The sequence below is a fragment of the Schistocerca americana genome, chromosome X (assembly GCF_021461395.2).
Source record: "Schistocerca americana isolate TAMUIC-IGC-003095 chromosome X, iqSchAmer2.1, whole genome shotgun sequence".
NCBI classification, from domain to species: Eukaryota; Metazoa; Arthropoda; class Insecta; order Orthoptera; family Acrididae; genus Schistocerca; species Schistocerca americana.
The window spans coordinates 121,525,824-121,540,448 of record NC_060130.1 but is presented as its reverse complement, the minus strand read 5'-3'; the positions used below and the strand labels follow the sequence as shown (position 1 = coordinate 121,540,448).

At 42.7% G+C, this 14,625-nt stretch overlaps 1 protein-coding gene across 1 annotated transcript in view; it reads right to left on the bottom strand.

Moving 5' to 3' along the window:
* LOC124556778 overlaps nucleotides 1–14,625 on the bottom strand; it is a 438,094-nt gene that overhangs the window by 191,849 nt on the left and 231,620 nt on the right. The window contains exon 11 of the mRNA XM_047130786.1: nucleotides 548–1,152. Within this exon, the coding sequence (XP_046986742.1) occupies nucleotides 548–1,152 (605 nt within the window). The remainder of the gene's footprint in view (nucleotides 1–547; nucleotides 1,153–14,625) is intronic.

The window sequence follows — 14,625 nt, the reverse complement described above, 5'->3', positions numbered from 1 at the left end:
TGTTTAGTGATAAGCAGTGAAGCATGCGGGAAAGAATGTGGGTATGAGGTGACATAACATTTACAAGCGTTCCGAACTTCGAAAAAAAAACATTACTCTAACACATTTATATATATATATATATATATATATATATATATATATATATATATATATATATATAACACATTGCCAGCCGAATTACCATTAAGGCACACACGAAATCGGCTAGGTATCACGGAAAGGTTTCTCGCAAATGGACACCGCATTCAGAAGAAGGCAATCATTGAGGAAGAATTTGTAATTTAGCTAGAGTACTTTTGTAAGCTGTACTTAGGATACGTTATTTCATTAGCTACTAAGTGCTCGACGTTTCACGCCTTCAGTAAACTCGGTCGCCTCGATGACGACAGTGTACGAGAGATAGGAAAGCGGAATGGAAAATACTGGAAAGTTACCGTAGGAGAGATTCTTTGGAGTATCGAGAATAATTGAAACGAAGTACACGTTTATCAGAAGAAAAATGCGAACGAAAATTATTTGGCGTAGAGTCTGGAGCCATACTTGCCTTTCTGTGGCAGCGCGAGCACGGACTCGGTGATGGGAGAACTGCCTAAGTCCTCCAGCAGCTTACGTGACCGAGTGGGCATGTCCGGGAGGAGAGGCATTGCATGCGGGGTGAAGTCCGTCAACGGCGAGAAGTCGGACAGGCGCTCGTACACGCCGGACGTGTAGTCGTCAGTGCGGAAGGTGGACGCTATCCGATCCATGGAGCGGTCCTCTTCCGTGCGCCGGGGAGAGTGTGCTCGGTAGTCGAAATGCAGCCCACGGCCGGACAGCAGCAGTTCGTCTATGGACTTGAGCACACTCGAAGTTCCGTAGCCGCCGCGGCCGGCTTCCGGCCCCGAGTGCGGCGTGAACCCCAGCTCGGCACTTTCGCGGAGGCGTGCCAAGCGCAACAGTTCTTCGTGGAGGCGCGCGTTCTCTTCAATTTGCTGCCGGCGGCGCGCTATCTCCGCTTTGATCTTGGCCTTCTTCTCTTCGCGCGTCAGCTGGTCGTCATCGTCGTCACTGCCGTAGGGCGAAGGGTGCCACGAGCGCGGCTTGCGGTGTTTGCGGCTGTCGTGGCGGCGGCGCACATCCAGCCCGTCGCTCGACCGCCGCAGGCTGTACCTGTGCAAACGGCCAGTTTCCATTCACTACTCGTGCCGCAGGCTGCTCCACTCAGCCCCGCCAGCACGGTGGTGCTAGACCGGGGTGCAACCAGTTCACATCCTGTTCGGCAAGGGAGGTTGGGTGCATACAGTTCCGAGCCACCAGACTGTATGACGAAGCCCTGAGGCAAATTATAAACCTATTGAGTAATACCGTAATTTTTGATGCCTCGGTTAGAAGGGGACACGAAGCTCCTCGACTCCTTCGTGTTTTTTCGCAGGAGCACGCTACATTCCTTTACCAAGTTTGACAACCTCCACCCAAACGTGATGCTACATTATTCAGCTCGAGCCTTAGTCCCACGTACGTAACAGCTACGCCGAAGATAAAGTGTCACACATCGTGAAAGAAAAATGGGAGTACGTCTGAAAGAAGAAATTAGTTCTAGTTTGGTGGCAGGATCCCCTGCCAGTTTGTGAAACGTGAATGGGTCGTAATGCTTTGGATTTGTGGAATCTGAAACTGCGGCTACTCAATTGTCAGCACCTGTTTACTGGATATGATCTTACCTAGCACGAAAGTACGAACTCTGGAAGGGAGATTAACAAAGTGTCACGAATGCCTGAGGAAAGTTTGACAGTATAACTCCTTTTTAGAATACGTCAAAACGATCTTGAAGATACTTCCATTAGTTATCTTTTGCGATACAAATATTTACTATTAAAAACAGTCTCGATCACGATTTATTTATCAAGGTGACCGGTTTCGACCTCTACTGTGATCATCTTCAGACCATTGAGTAGGAACCTCTTTCTGTTGGAGAATCACTACTTTTGTGATACAACCCAAAACTCAATTCCTTCTGTTGTGATTATCTAATGGTAGAGGAATTGAATCTGTCACATTTCTCGAAACTGACAGCATCTTAGAAGTAGACTTTTACTAATTTTCCTTTCTAATACAACACAAAACTCAAATATTTATACTAGGTTTATCTAATAATACAGAAGGTAAATCTGTCTCACTTTCTGGAAATGACATATTTTAAAAGTTGACTTCTTGGAACTGGTCAACTATGTCTTACAATAACATTACGGTAAGCGTGTCTTTGCCCATCTGGAACCTGGCAGATATACATTTACGTCTTATCTTGGCAAGCAACTATCAGGAGTATCGAACCATATGAAGCATAACAATCTTCTTTCCATCAGGATTAAGCTACCGGTATTCAGAATGTCGAATCTATACATTCTTCAAAAAAATTACGCTACTGATTACAGCTGGGACAGAAGGCGGAGCCAGACACATAGTTTTATAATTTAACAAAACTAGTATGGTTCCAAAAGGTAATATAATGCTAACACTGGTAGTTCATATTTTGGCTATATTCATTTGCATATAATCGGGGGCAAGTAAGAACCTTGGCTCAAACATTGTTTATATATTTTTCTGTCGTTTGGAGAAATGTAGCCCACCGGTAAATCGTTATGAATGAGTGGAGTGAATCAGAGACTTGCGAAACAGACGGTAGCTCACCCCAGTTTTAAAAACATTTAACTTAACGCGAAGAAGCAGGTTAAAATTACCATTTCCGTTTCAGTACATGATCAGTGATAGCTCACTGTATCTGTGGCGCAAAAAAATACAGTGACATTTCGAGGTGATATAAAAGGGACGACCAGGCAAATGCTAAATTAAGCGCGATGAAGCACATTTGAAGAAGTAGGGAAAGGTATATTTTATATGCGTGAGAATTACATTGTAGCATGAGTGTTAAGCATTGGTTCTCCGTATATAATCCAGGTCAAGTTTGAAAAAGTGACGAGACTTCAGAAGTGCAAAGGACTGTTCGAGTCGTCACTGGAGTAGGCCGTATGGCACGTTACGCTATTAATAAATGAACGAGGACTATACAACTGGTACTCAGGGAACCTTGGTAAATATAATTGGTAGAAAGAAACTCTTTGAATCGACGATTGGATGCCTGTAGAACTTTTGGATAATAAATTGGTAGCTACTCATATAGGGATCTCGGTGCCTGCTAAAAGTGAAACAAAAATTCCATGTGTTACGGAGAGTATTTCAGGACTTACATAAAATCATCCTGAAGACGCTATGCTGAACTGGGGAGCTACAGTAGGTCATTGCAGACAATGTTAAGATACTTTAGTGAGTGCACAGGCTCATGGCGATACGAGACAGTTAAATTTTGTTAGGTTTCTAGGCATATAATGTGATTAATGGTGTGGTCTTTTCAGACACTGTCCAACGTTGAACGACCCCGCAAAAAGAGCAGACTTGTTTGTCATATTGGCCGTCGTCTAGCCTCAGATTTGCCAAACAATCCCGTACACATATAAACGAAGCTTGTCAGCTCAACTTCACTTTGAAGCAGATGCTATTCATGTACGTGTGTGTTTTGGCGGTAGTGAGAACTGTACAAATGCAGACAAAGAATTTCTGGTACTGTGTTTAAAGAAGAAAAAGAAAACAGGACGCTTGTACGGGAATGGCTTCAGATGGGAGAGGGATTTACCCGTGGAAATCAGCTACATGATATTAACTTTCTTCGAATGGAAAGTGAAACTTTTAACAAATTGTTGAGGCCCTCGTAAAAGAGCAAACTTCTTTGTCAAATTCTGTCTCTTCTAGCCACGGATCTGTGAAACAAGCCCTTACACGTGCTAACGAAGTCTTTCAGTTTAACCTTACTGTTGAAACAGACACTTTTCATGTATACTGTATTTTGACACTAGTAGGACTGACTACAAACGTAGATAAAGCATTTCTAACATTGACTCTGGCACTGCATTTAACGAAGAAAACGAAAACAAGACGCCTGTCCAGGGAATGGTTTACAATGGGAGACAAATACAGACATGAAAACCTGTCAAAGGAAATGTCCGGTGAACCTGATGTTTACATCAACTTTCTGCGGATGGACAGTGAAACTTTTAATAATTTACTTAGTGTTACTTCGCCCTCAGATTGACAAAGAAGACACATGTATGCGAAAGTTTATTCTCTTTTACTTGGTCCTCTAATGCTAGTTAATTAAGATTCCACAACGTGGGAAAATATAATCCACATCGGAAGAACAGGACAAATTCGATTTTTTTATTCCACTGAACTCCCGCGTATATGTTATGGGTAGAATATTAATTTACTTCCTTACCTCTTTCCGTTTAATAGATAACTGGGAAAGGAGCGATATTGCCACCATTTAAGGAGCTGTCAGTGCTATTTCTTTTTTATGCTTGATCGTAGTTTCCATAGTTGTGGAAACCCACGATACAGTTAAACAAATTGCAATAAAACCATTTTTCACTAAAGTCTTGCGGTGAAAAATCGATACAAAACAACGTCAAATTTTCCATCAATCAAAATTTCTGGAAAGAATTTCAGACACGATATGTGTTTGGCAAACACGTCAAACAGCACTATATACAGTCAATTATATGGTAATCAGTAAAATTTGAGAAACTGTTTGATCATTCAAGGGTGGTTTCTGATTGCTGCGCTTTCAAACAGGTCTTCGCTTGGAGATATTTCCTTAAAGTTTTAGCAAAGCCAAACAATTTGGCAGTACCTTAGCTTAAAACGATTATCTTAATAAAACTGTATGAAACTGATGGGACCACCTATGTAAATGGTTTAAGTATTAGGATGTCTATTTACATGTAGCGTACTTGTAAATATATATAAATGTGCCAATACATGTAATTGTAATTATATTGTACACAAAATGACAACATTCATAGATTTACAGTGTCTGCGGATAGTAAAGTAAATAACACCTTCGACCTTTCTTGCATTATCTTACCGGTATCTTCAGCCTCTTCTTATTAAAAAAAAGAAACAGAAGCTACTGGGTGGATGTTAGAAATTAATTTGGACAGGTTGTGAAAAAGATTCATTTATAAATTTTCAGTGTGGATAGAAGTACTAAAACATATACTTTTCACGTGCCGACTTTTTCACAGATACCGGATCGCAGTTGCAGGGTTATGGAATGCGTATTAAAGATGTGAGATAGTATTAAGACTGTCTCATGATGGAACTCACTCCGTTCTAGTGGTGTTGCTGAAACTGTTCAAGTGGAACATGGGTGTTTAACATGCTCAAAATGGCGATGAGTTTCAACAATATTCACTGCAGCTTCAACAACGCCGGCAATTTCCTCTTTTTGAATCTCTCTTGGTGTCTTATCGACTATGTCTTTCGTATCTTACCTAAAAAAGACATCTTAAGCGATAGGTGGTCAAGACACTGGAACGTCCGTAATAATCCAATACTGGTGCTTATCACGAACAACGAAGTACTGTATGGAGGATCACCATTGTAAGGGAACTACATTCAGTCACGAGATGTTCTTTGACAATTCTGGGAACTCTTCAAGCCGAAATAGAATTTAAACCACTCGTGTGAAATAGTCAAAATGAAAGTTTCCCAAGACCGCTACGGTCGCAGGTTCGAATCCTGCCTCGGGCATGGATGTTTGTGATGTCCTTAGGTTAGTTAGGTTTAACTAGTTCTAAGTTTTAGGGGACTAATGACCTCAGCAGTTGAGTCCCATAGTGCTCAGAGCCATTTGAACCATTGAAAGTTTCCAGAGAAAAACGTTATTCGGTCGGTGATGGATGTAAGGTATTATTCACTTCTATTCATTTAAGATTCAATCGCATTTGTAATACGAACACAATCTAAAACGAAGTGCTGCGCTGTGCCGTCCGGACTGCGTAGTTACTCCCGAGCATTTGTTCAGTCAACATAAACTAAGGAAACGTGTAGTGTAGTATAGTGAAGCAGTCACTTCCCGACCTGCTGCGGGAATAGTTTCTCCCGCAGTACCGATGACGTCACACAGAGCGTCTCTAAAGCCAGAGACGCTCACTCAGGCCAACTTGAACTGCTAGGCCCCACAGTCAACCAATTAGGTCCAAGCAGGAACAGCATCTAAGCTGCTTACGCTGCCTATACACCTAGCTTAAGTAGCCAGTGTTTTTCAGCGAGCGAGCAAGGATTCAAATGGTTCAAATGGCTCTGAGCACTATGGGACTTAACATCTATGGTCATCAGTCCCCTAGAACTTAGAACTACTTAAACCTAACTAACCTAAGGGCAGCACACAACACCCAGTCATCACGAGGCAGAGAAAATCCCTGACCCCGCCGGGAATCGAACCCGGGAACCTGGGCGTGGGAAGCGAGAACGCTACCGCACGACCACGAGCTGCGGACAGCGAGCAAGGAACTGTCACTTGTAAGCAGGTGATTCATGTGTGAAAACGTTTCCGTCGCGATCATAGCCGCACGACGAGAATTAGCATACTGTGAGCGCGTAGTTTGACTTGGATTTAGACGCCTGGGGCATTTCATTTCGCAAATTATTAGGGAATTCAATATTCCGAGTTCCACAGTGTCAAGAGTGTACCGAGAATACAAAATTTCAGGCATTACTTGTTAGCATGGACAACGCTGTGGTCGACGGCCTTCGCTTAACGACTGAGAGAAGTGGCAATTGCACAGAGTGAAACAATTGCAGCAATCAATATGGGACGTACAAGGTGTCAGGCAAGTAATTAGCGGCTCACGATTATTTAGAGAACTATTCAGTGCACTTTTGCGGGTTGTGATTATCAAACATCATGTAACGTTTAATGGTGTGCACATAATACGTGCTAATCTAAAACTCTGGTTTTTCCTTATCCATTGTATCTCATGAGTTCCAACGATATCAGATATAATGGCGTAAAAAAGGAGAAAACATCGAAGTAGTGAATTCTACGGCTTTATTGGAAGGATTTTAGGATGTGTCGAGTACTCCTGCTGTGCCGTATGAGAGACGAGCGGGCCTAGACGGAGAGACGCCGGAAGATGGCGGAAGTCGCGTCAGCAAGTGGTGTGAGTGGGACCGGCCCAGCAGCGGAACTGGAGGTGCTGCAGTGACTCGCTGTCGTTCGTTCTGTTCACGAGTTCAGCCTTCCTCATGCTGTGGCTACGGGCTGGTGCTATTCTGGCCATTACGTTATTAGCGGCATTTGGATTAATATTGTTAAAAGTGAGCTGTTAGTTTGGTGCATCTTAATCCGATGGATTTACAGCGAGAATTCTTTCTGTCGTATTCTGACTTGCGCTGCAGAGCAGTGTGTTCTCACGTCGCGTGTCGACATCCTGACTTGTGCCCTGGTTGATTTACGTATGAACTGGAGTGCCTATGTGGGCGTATTTGCGTAAATTGTTGACGAAGTGTTTCACAATGCCCTTACTTGAGTGTCTTTAAATTGTATTTCAGTTTGTTACTGAACTTACGTCAGTTAAGGGTCGCCCAAATTGCCACGCTAGTCAAATAAGATTCAAGTTTACTGTGGCACCACTGTTTACCTGTTCGATTAAAATTAATTCAATCTTAACCACAGTTATGAATAATTCAAGGCTAATTGTAAGTGCCGTGTGTGTTTGTTTTTTGTCCTTTTCTCTTACTCACTACTGTTGAGTGTTAAACTGTTTTGGAAACCGCTTGACGTCATTATTTCCTGTAAGCCATTGTGCCCATTAGGTTATATAAGGCTTAAATACAGTGACAAGTTTGGTAATTTTCTGTGTTTCGTAATAACATTTTACAAGCATTAAAAATTTGGGAAAGGTTTAAATCTCATATTTGCAGATTGTTTGATATTAGATAACTTGTCGATGATTCATGTTAAATCAGCTAATGTACATTTAAATTGAACAAGTTATGTGTCAATATGTTGTTACCAGTACCTCACATGAATTTTCTTGCGTAATAAATTAAATTTTATATTCTATCCTCAATTTGTTACTCAGCCTTCCACTCCAGCAGCCCCTGTATCCTGCTCTTAACCATATCACCTGCTCACCGTGGTAATTTTGAAGCTGACACCCACCGGGGATCGGTGAGGATCAGTGACATCACTGTAACACAATGGCAGGTACAACTTATATCCCTTGAAGTTTGTCCTTGGTCAAATTAGTAACTTTCTTTTTGTTAGCAGTTCCAGAGAAAGGCAGATTAATTACTTTGTATTCTCTGCAGATGCTATTGTTGAAGCAGTGAGCCGAAAATAAATTACGCAACTATCATCCTACAAAGCAAGCTGCTTCATAGTGCAATCGGAAAAAAAAGTAAACAAATTTTGTTCACTGCAGGGCGTAAGCACATTGGAAGAACTGTCACCCATACTTTGATTTCAAGATTTTTCAGTTTCATTATTATGCTGGACACAGAATTAGTAATGATTTACGATTCATATTATCAACGGAAACTCAATTTTTCGGTCGTATTTATTGACTCAACAAAAGTAGGACGTTCTTGTTTAGGACTTAACCTACAGTGGAAGAAACAGCAACTAATGCAATAAATGTCTGAGAATATAAGGTGAGTGTTCCAAATTTTCTGAGTACATCACATGATATTTTTGAGTTGTCTAAATAAAAGAATTTTCTTTCGCATGAATTGTGTGTACATGAGACAGATCGAATTTTAGAACAAATGAAAAACATTGCGAATAATGCAAAAATGAAAGAAGCAAAGAGGCTGACATTTACTGATGTTCTGAAGAACGAGGTTCCATTCGATTAAACATGGCTGTCACGCTGGAGAAAGTCTTTTCACCATAGTTATACACAGCTTATCACCTCGAATCCTACCGCGCTATCGGATGCAGAAACCCTCATCACACATCAGTGTCTGAACTACGTACCCATCACAGAGCGTATAGACATTAACATGGCTTTCAGAACAGTGAAACTAGTTGCCCGGCGCATGGAAGAAAGTCGTTTGGCCTGGTAAGTTGCGATAATTGGCAATACATTTCATCGAAGGGTAGGAGAGCGTCGAAAACATACGGCTCTAAGGATTCTGCTCACCAGTACGGTGAAGTTCGAGATTGTGAGGATATCACTGAGTGTGAAGTTTTTAAAAGTGGGGTAGAATGAGACCACTGGTGCGTTTTGCGTCGCCCCTCACAGGCAGCTTCAGGACCTGATGGTCCAAACATCCACAGCTGACGAAGACCTCGTCGTTCAGCAAAACAATGAACCACCAAATCCTGCACCGCGGACACGAGGTTACTTTTCTGGCGGACTTTAGCCCTATTTCAGTTAATATAACTAGCGTGTCTCGGTCCCAGTGTGACGCGTTTAAGGCTGCTGAGTGCCCATGGGTGACCAATGTCTTCGGTGTCTTGCAGCAACGAATCTCCTGCTTCATCAGAGACAAGGATCGCGCTAATCGCTGCTGGCGAGGAAGCTCTAATTCAGCTGCTATTAATGCAACAGGAGAGCAGCAGCTAGTATATCGCTTCAGTTACCATTAACACTAGGAAATTAGGAGGTAAAAAATGAAACGATTGTGTGGCACTGTTGGTCGGGAGGCCCCAGCCCTGCCGCCGGGCTGCAAGTCTTCTTTCAGCTGTCCCCACATTGGGCGTCGGCGATGATGAGGACAACACAACACGCAGTCCACGAGCGGAGAAAATCTCCAAGCTAGCCGGGAATCGAACCCAGACCCACTGTATGGTAGGCAAACACGTCACCACTCGGCTAAGCAGGCGGACTAATTAGAAGGTAGATGCACTCTACGTTACAATTAAATTTTAGTTATTATTGTAAACTACAGCAACCAATGACTGCTCACTAAAATAACATATTAAAAATCTAGAATACTCGGGAAGCCTTTGAAGTTATAGTTTGTAAAAATAGAAGCGAAGATTACTGCGCGTACAATATCGCGCTGTATTGTCGAGTAGCCTTAATCGTAAAACAAATTAAATTTAATTCCCATGGAAGATCCAGCTGGAGCGACTGGGCATATCATCCTCAAGACGCGATTACTGTTTGTAAAATGCGAGAATGAGTACACTCTCAAATTCGCATGTACAACCATTGAAACTATTGTTCTGTTCCCAGAATATAAAGATATCTCCAGCGAATATTAATAGTATTTAAGTGTGATTCTGTCCGCCCCATAGATGAGTGGTCAAGCACGACGGAACGCCGTGCTAAGGGGCCCATATTAGATTCCCGGCTGGGTCGTAGATTTTCTCCTCTCAGGGACTGGGTGTTGTGTTGTCCTCATCATCATCTCATCCCCATCGCCGAAGTGGCGCCAGCTCAAAGGACTTGCACCAGGCGACTGATCTACCCGACGGGAGGCCCTCGCCACACGACATTTTATTTCAGTGTGAATCTGACCTTTATTTTGATACTGTGTTTTTGCATGAACCTAGAAGGACAAACTAACATAACATGCAATCAGGCAGTCGAAAGAAATGACGACATTATTGCCTGAAGTATTTTATAAACTCAAAAATGACAAATAATGTTACAGGACAAAATGTTGGTCACGGCTTAAAAGAGCAGACTGGTCGATGTGGAGCACTTGGAGAGCAGTAGATACTGTACAACTACTACCAAGTTGTCATGACCCTCCACCATGACGTAAGTCATGGCAGTGAAATAGAAATGGTGACACTCCCGGCCATGTAACGGGAAACGCTAGATTTCCCTCCGTGACACTTCTCCGTGACGTTATTATGACGTATATATGCCCAGTTTCGATCGTAGGGAACGTCTATCGACTTTCGTCGTCATATAGAGTCTGACAGCGGCGAGCCACCTGTCAGTCATCCATCCATCTTGTGTTTACAGAGAGGTATAACTGCGATTAGCTTACATTCTCACGATTTCACTTGAGAGGTGGTACCATCATCGTACAGATACATACCATTACCTACGGAACGTTTCTGTAATACCATAACGCTCTTCTGAAACTGCAAAAAAAGTGCAAACATGGAGTATCGTTGTTACTGAAGTAGCCATTCTTGCTCATGAATTGAAGCAGCTACTCACATCTTCAGTTGGTACATTCATTGCAATTTTGGAAAATATTTTTTTTCAGTTTCTTTCTTGGACAATGAGAGCCTGTCAACTTCATATTCGTTACTTTCGTAATTATGTATTACCGGTACGAATAGTACTTCACAATAACCTTTCCCAGTGGTATAAGTGTGTCGGTCGTGTGAAGTGTGTTCTTTTTTGTGCGAAAAGTTACAAGTCACTGCAAGCAAAATGAGCTGCTTTCTTTGCACATGAGCCGGCCGCGGTGGCCGTGCGATTCTAGGCGCTGCAGTCCGGAACCGCGAGACTGCTACGGTCGCAGGTTCGAATCCTGCCTCGGGCGTGGATGTGTGTGATGTCCTTATGTTAGTTAGGTTTAAGTAGTTCTAAGTTCTAGGGGACTGATGACCTCAGATGTTAAGTCCCATAGTGCTCAGAGCAATTTCTTCGCACATGAGAATAACTGAAATAATGAGAAATAACAGTAGGTACATTCCTGTACCAGTACACGAATACATTTCGCCTGCGTGTGTATAAGATGTTCTTGTTTGGAAAAGAAGTCTCCTAAAGTACATAACTCGTAAATTTTCTTTTATACTGCATAGACGGCTTAGACTAAGTTACCTCTAATTCTTTGCAAAATGTACCAATCTTTTCTACGTATTTTATTTTAATTGGTATTTTGTTTTGCCAGACGTTCAGTGTATTTCTAACATTTACTGACAATTAGGTGTTTCATACTTGACTTCTAAATTATTGAGAATGACAACGCACTCCTGGGACAGAGGGCACTTTAAATGGTTCAAAAGGCTCTGAGCACTATGGGTCTTAACATCTGAGGTCATCAGTCCCCAAGACTCAGAACTACTTAAACTTAACTAACCTAAGGACATCACAAACATCCATGCCCGAGGCAGGATTCGAACCTGCGATCGTAGCGGCAGCGCGGTTCCGGACTGAAGCGCCTAGAACCGCTCGGCCACAGCGGCTGGCGAGGGCCCTTTAAACGTTGCATCGTTATTAAGGCCACATTTTAACGATTCACAGAGCTTTATTCTCAATTATTAAATTAGATCTTCACTATGTCGTTATAATTCAATCGCTTGCTGACAAATGTTGCGGGGTCCTCATCTTTCGAGGACAGCGTCTTCAAGAATAATGGTTAAGAGACAGACAATTTCTGTGCTGGCAATGATGGATTGTGTCAAAAAATGCGCTAATTTTTCTACGTAGTTTTCCTTTTGATTAATGCACTTCCACAAAATTTTAGCGAGTGAGTAGATTCCATCTCAGAAAACATGATTTTGTAAAGTTAGCAAAATACCTGTATCTAAGGCTGTCATAACCCCTTCGTTGGATACAAAACCTTTTTTCCAGTCACCACTCTCTTTGCGTGTAGGAAGCAAAGGAAGTCAGAGGGTGATAAAGTGAGCGCCAAAGCACCTTTCTAGGAGTCCTGACGAAGTATGATTTCTTCCTTTTGCAGTTCAGGCGTCTTTTGTCTTTGCCGCACAGTTAATGCCGAAGACTTACGTATTACTCGCCATTTATTGTTTTACTCTTTCCAAGTTAATCAATAAGGAACTGCTTTTGGAAGTCAGAAAACACTGCCCGTAATTTTTATGGCTCCTCTTTGGTGAGGGGATATCGGCTTGTATCCATTGCTTTTTCGTTTCTGGTTCTTATCCACAGCAGAAAATCGGCGCACAGAATCAGTTTCATTCTTTATAAAGGGTCAAAATATAAATGAGAAAAGTTTTTTCCCATTCGTTTTTGGTCAGGTAGGAAGGAAGATTGTTCAACGTCCAGTCGACATCGAGGCCATAGGAACGACGGCCAAGCTCGGATTTTGTAAATGATGGGGAAGGAAATCGGCCATTCCCTTTCAAAGGAACCATGCCGGCATTTATCTGGAGCGGCGCGGGATTAGCCGAGCGGTCTTGGGCACTGCAGTCATGGACTGTACGGCTAGTCCCGGCGGAGGTTCGAGTCCTCCCTCGGGCATGGGTGTGTGTGTGTTTGTCTTTAGGATAATTTAGGTTAAGTAGTGTGTAAGATTAGGGACTGATGACCTTAGCAGTTAAGTCCCATAAGATTTCACACACACACACACACACACACACATTATCTGGAGCGATTTAGGGAAATGACGGAAAACCTAAATCTGATGGCCAAACGACGGTTTGAATCGTCCTCCCGAATGAGATGCCAATGTTCTAAGCACTGCGCCACCTCTCTCGGTGTTCTTGGTCAGTATCCAATAAATTCGTTCCCGGTCTTACACACTTTCTTACAGATAATTTTTCGTGTGAAATGTACTGTACTGTTTCTATTGGAATGTCTATGGCGTCAGTTGTTTCACTCGCCCTGTACTGCCGGTCGTTCAAAACGGTCTCACCCATTTTCGCCATGGTTTGGGACATCATTCATGTCAATCACATTCAAGAGAAGGGTGGTCACGTCTGAATTTAGTCAGGCAGGGGACTCCTCATAAACATTCACCAAGTATGGATAAATTTCCAATGGCGATAAATAACCACAACCAAGAATTTAATGACGGCACGGTATTAAAATTTATGCACTACTTCATAAAACCGCATATGAAACCAGCTAATCCTCAGATAAAATAGGCACTTTATTGACGCTATTGCGCAGTGTATACCATAATAATAAAAGCCAGTTTTCGTTAATATCAACACCGTATATGTGCCCCACCAAGGGAAGCTTTCCTGGCCGTAGCGTATGCACACTGTTCCCTGTATGGTAACTGTCTGAAGAAGAGACCCTGTCTGCGTCGGCGAACGGTCAGAGGATTGTTTGACCCTTGGAAGAGTGTTACTGAGGTGCTGAAACAACTGAACCGGCAGACTCTTGAAGATAGGCGGAAACTATCCCGAGAAAGTCCACTGTCAGAGTTTCAAGATCCAGCTTTAAATAATGACTCTGTAAACATTCTACAACCCCCGTACACATTGTTCGTCAGGACACGATTAGATGAATTCCAGCACGCACAGAAGCATTTAAATGATCATTTTTCCCGCACTCCATACGCGAATGAAACGGGAAAAAGCCCAGTAACCGGTACAGTGGAATGTAGCCTCTGCCATGCACTTCACTATGGTTCGCAGGGTATACTCGTATCTGTAAATGTAGATGTACCTGCAGGCAGTCGGATTCTCAGCACTGTTAACATCAAAACATGCCAATGAAATACGGATATCTCGCCACTCCCCATTCTCTTTATGATGTTGCTATCAGTAAGTGTAGAAATGGCGTGGCATTGCTGGCTGGGTATCGTAAAGCTGTTCGGCTGTCTTCAGCCTTTGTTCATCACTCAGCGAGGCAGTGTAGCGATTACCGCATAGGACACGGATTTAGGTTTTACGTCTTTCCCGTACTTTACTTCAAGCGAAAATCCAAATGCCTCCTCCAAAGAGGTCACAGGCGATTTAATTACTAATTCTTGCTCATTTGAGCAAGTGATTCGTTGGTAATGACCTCGACGTCTGCGAGATGTTAAGTTTGTCTTCCGTCCTTCCTTCCTTCCTTCCTTCCTTGCTTCATCGAGCACAATGGCACCAGTCCTTGTGAAATAGTGTCTCGAATGCATCCATATAATGAGGGTGACTAA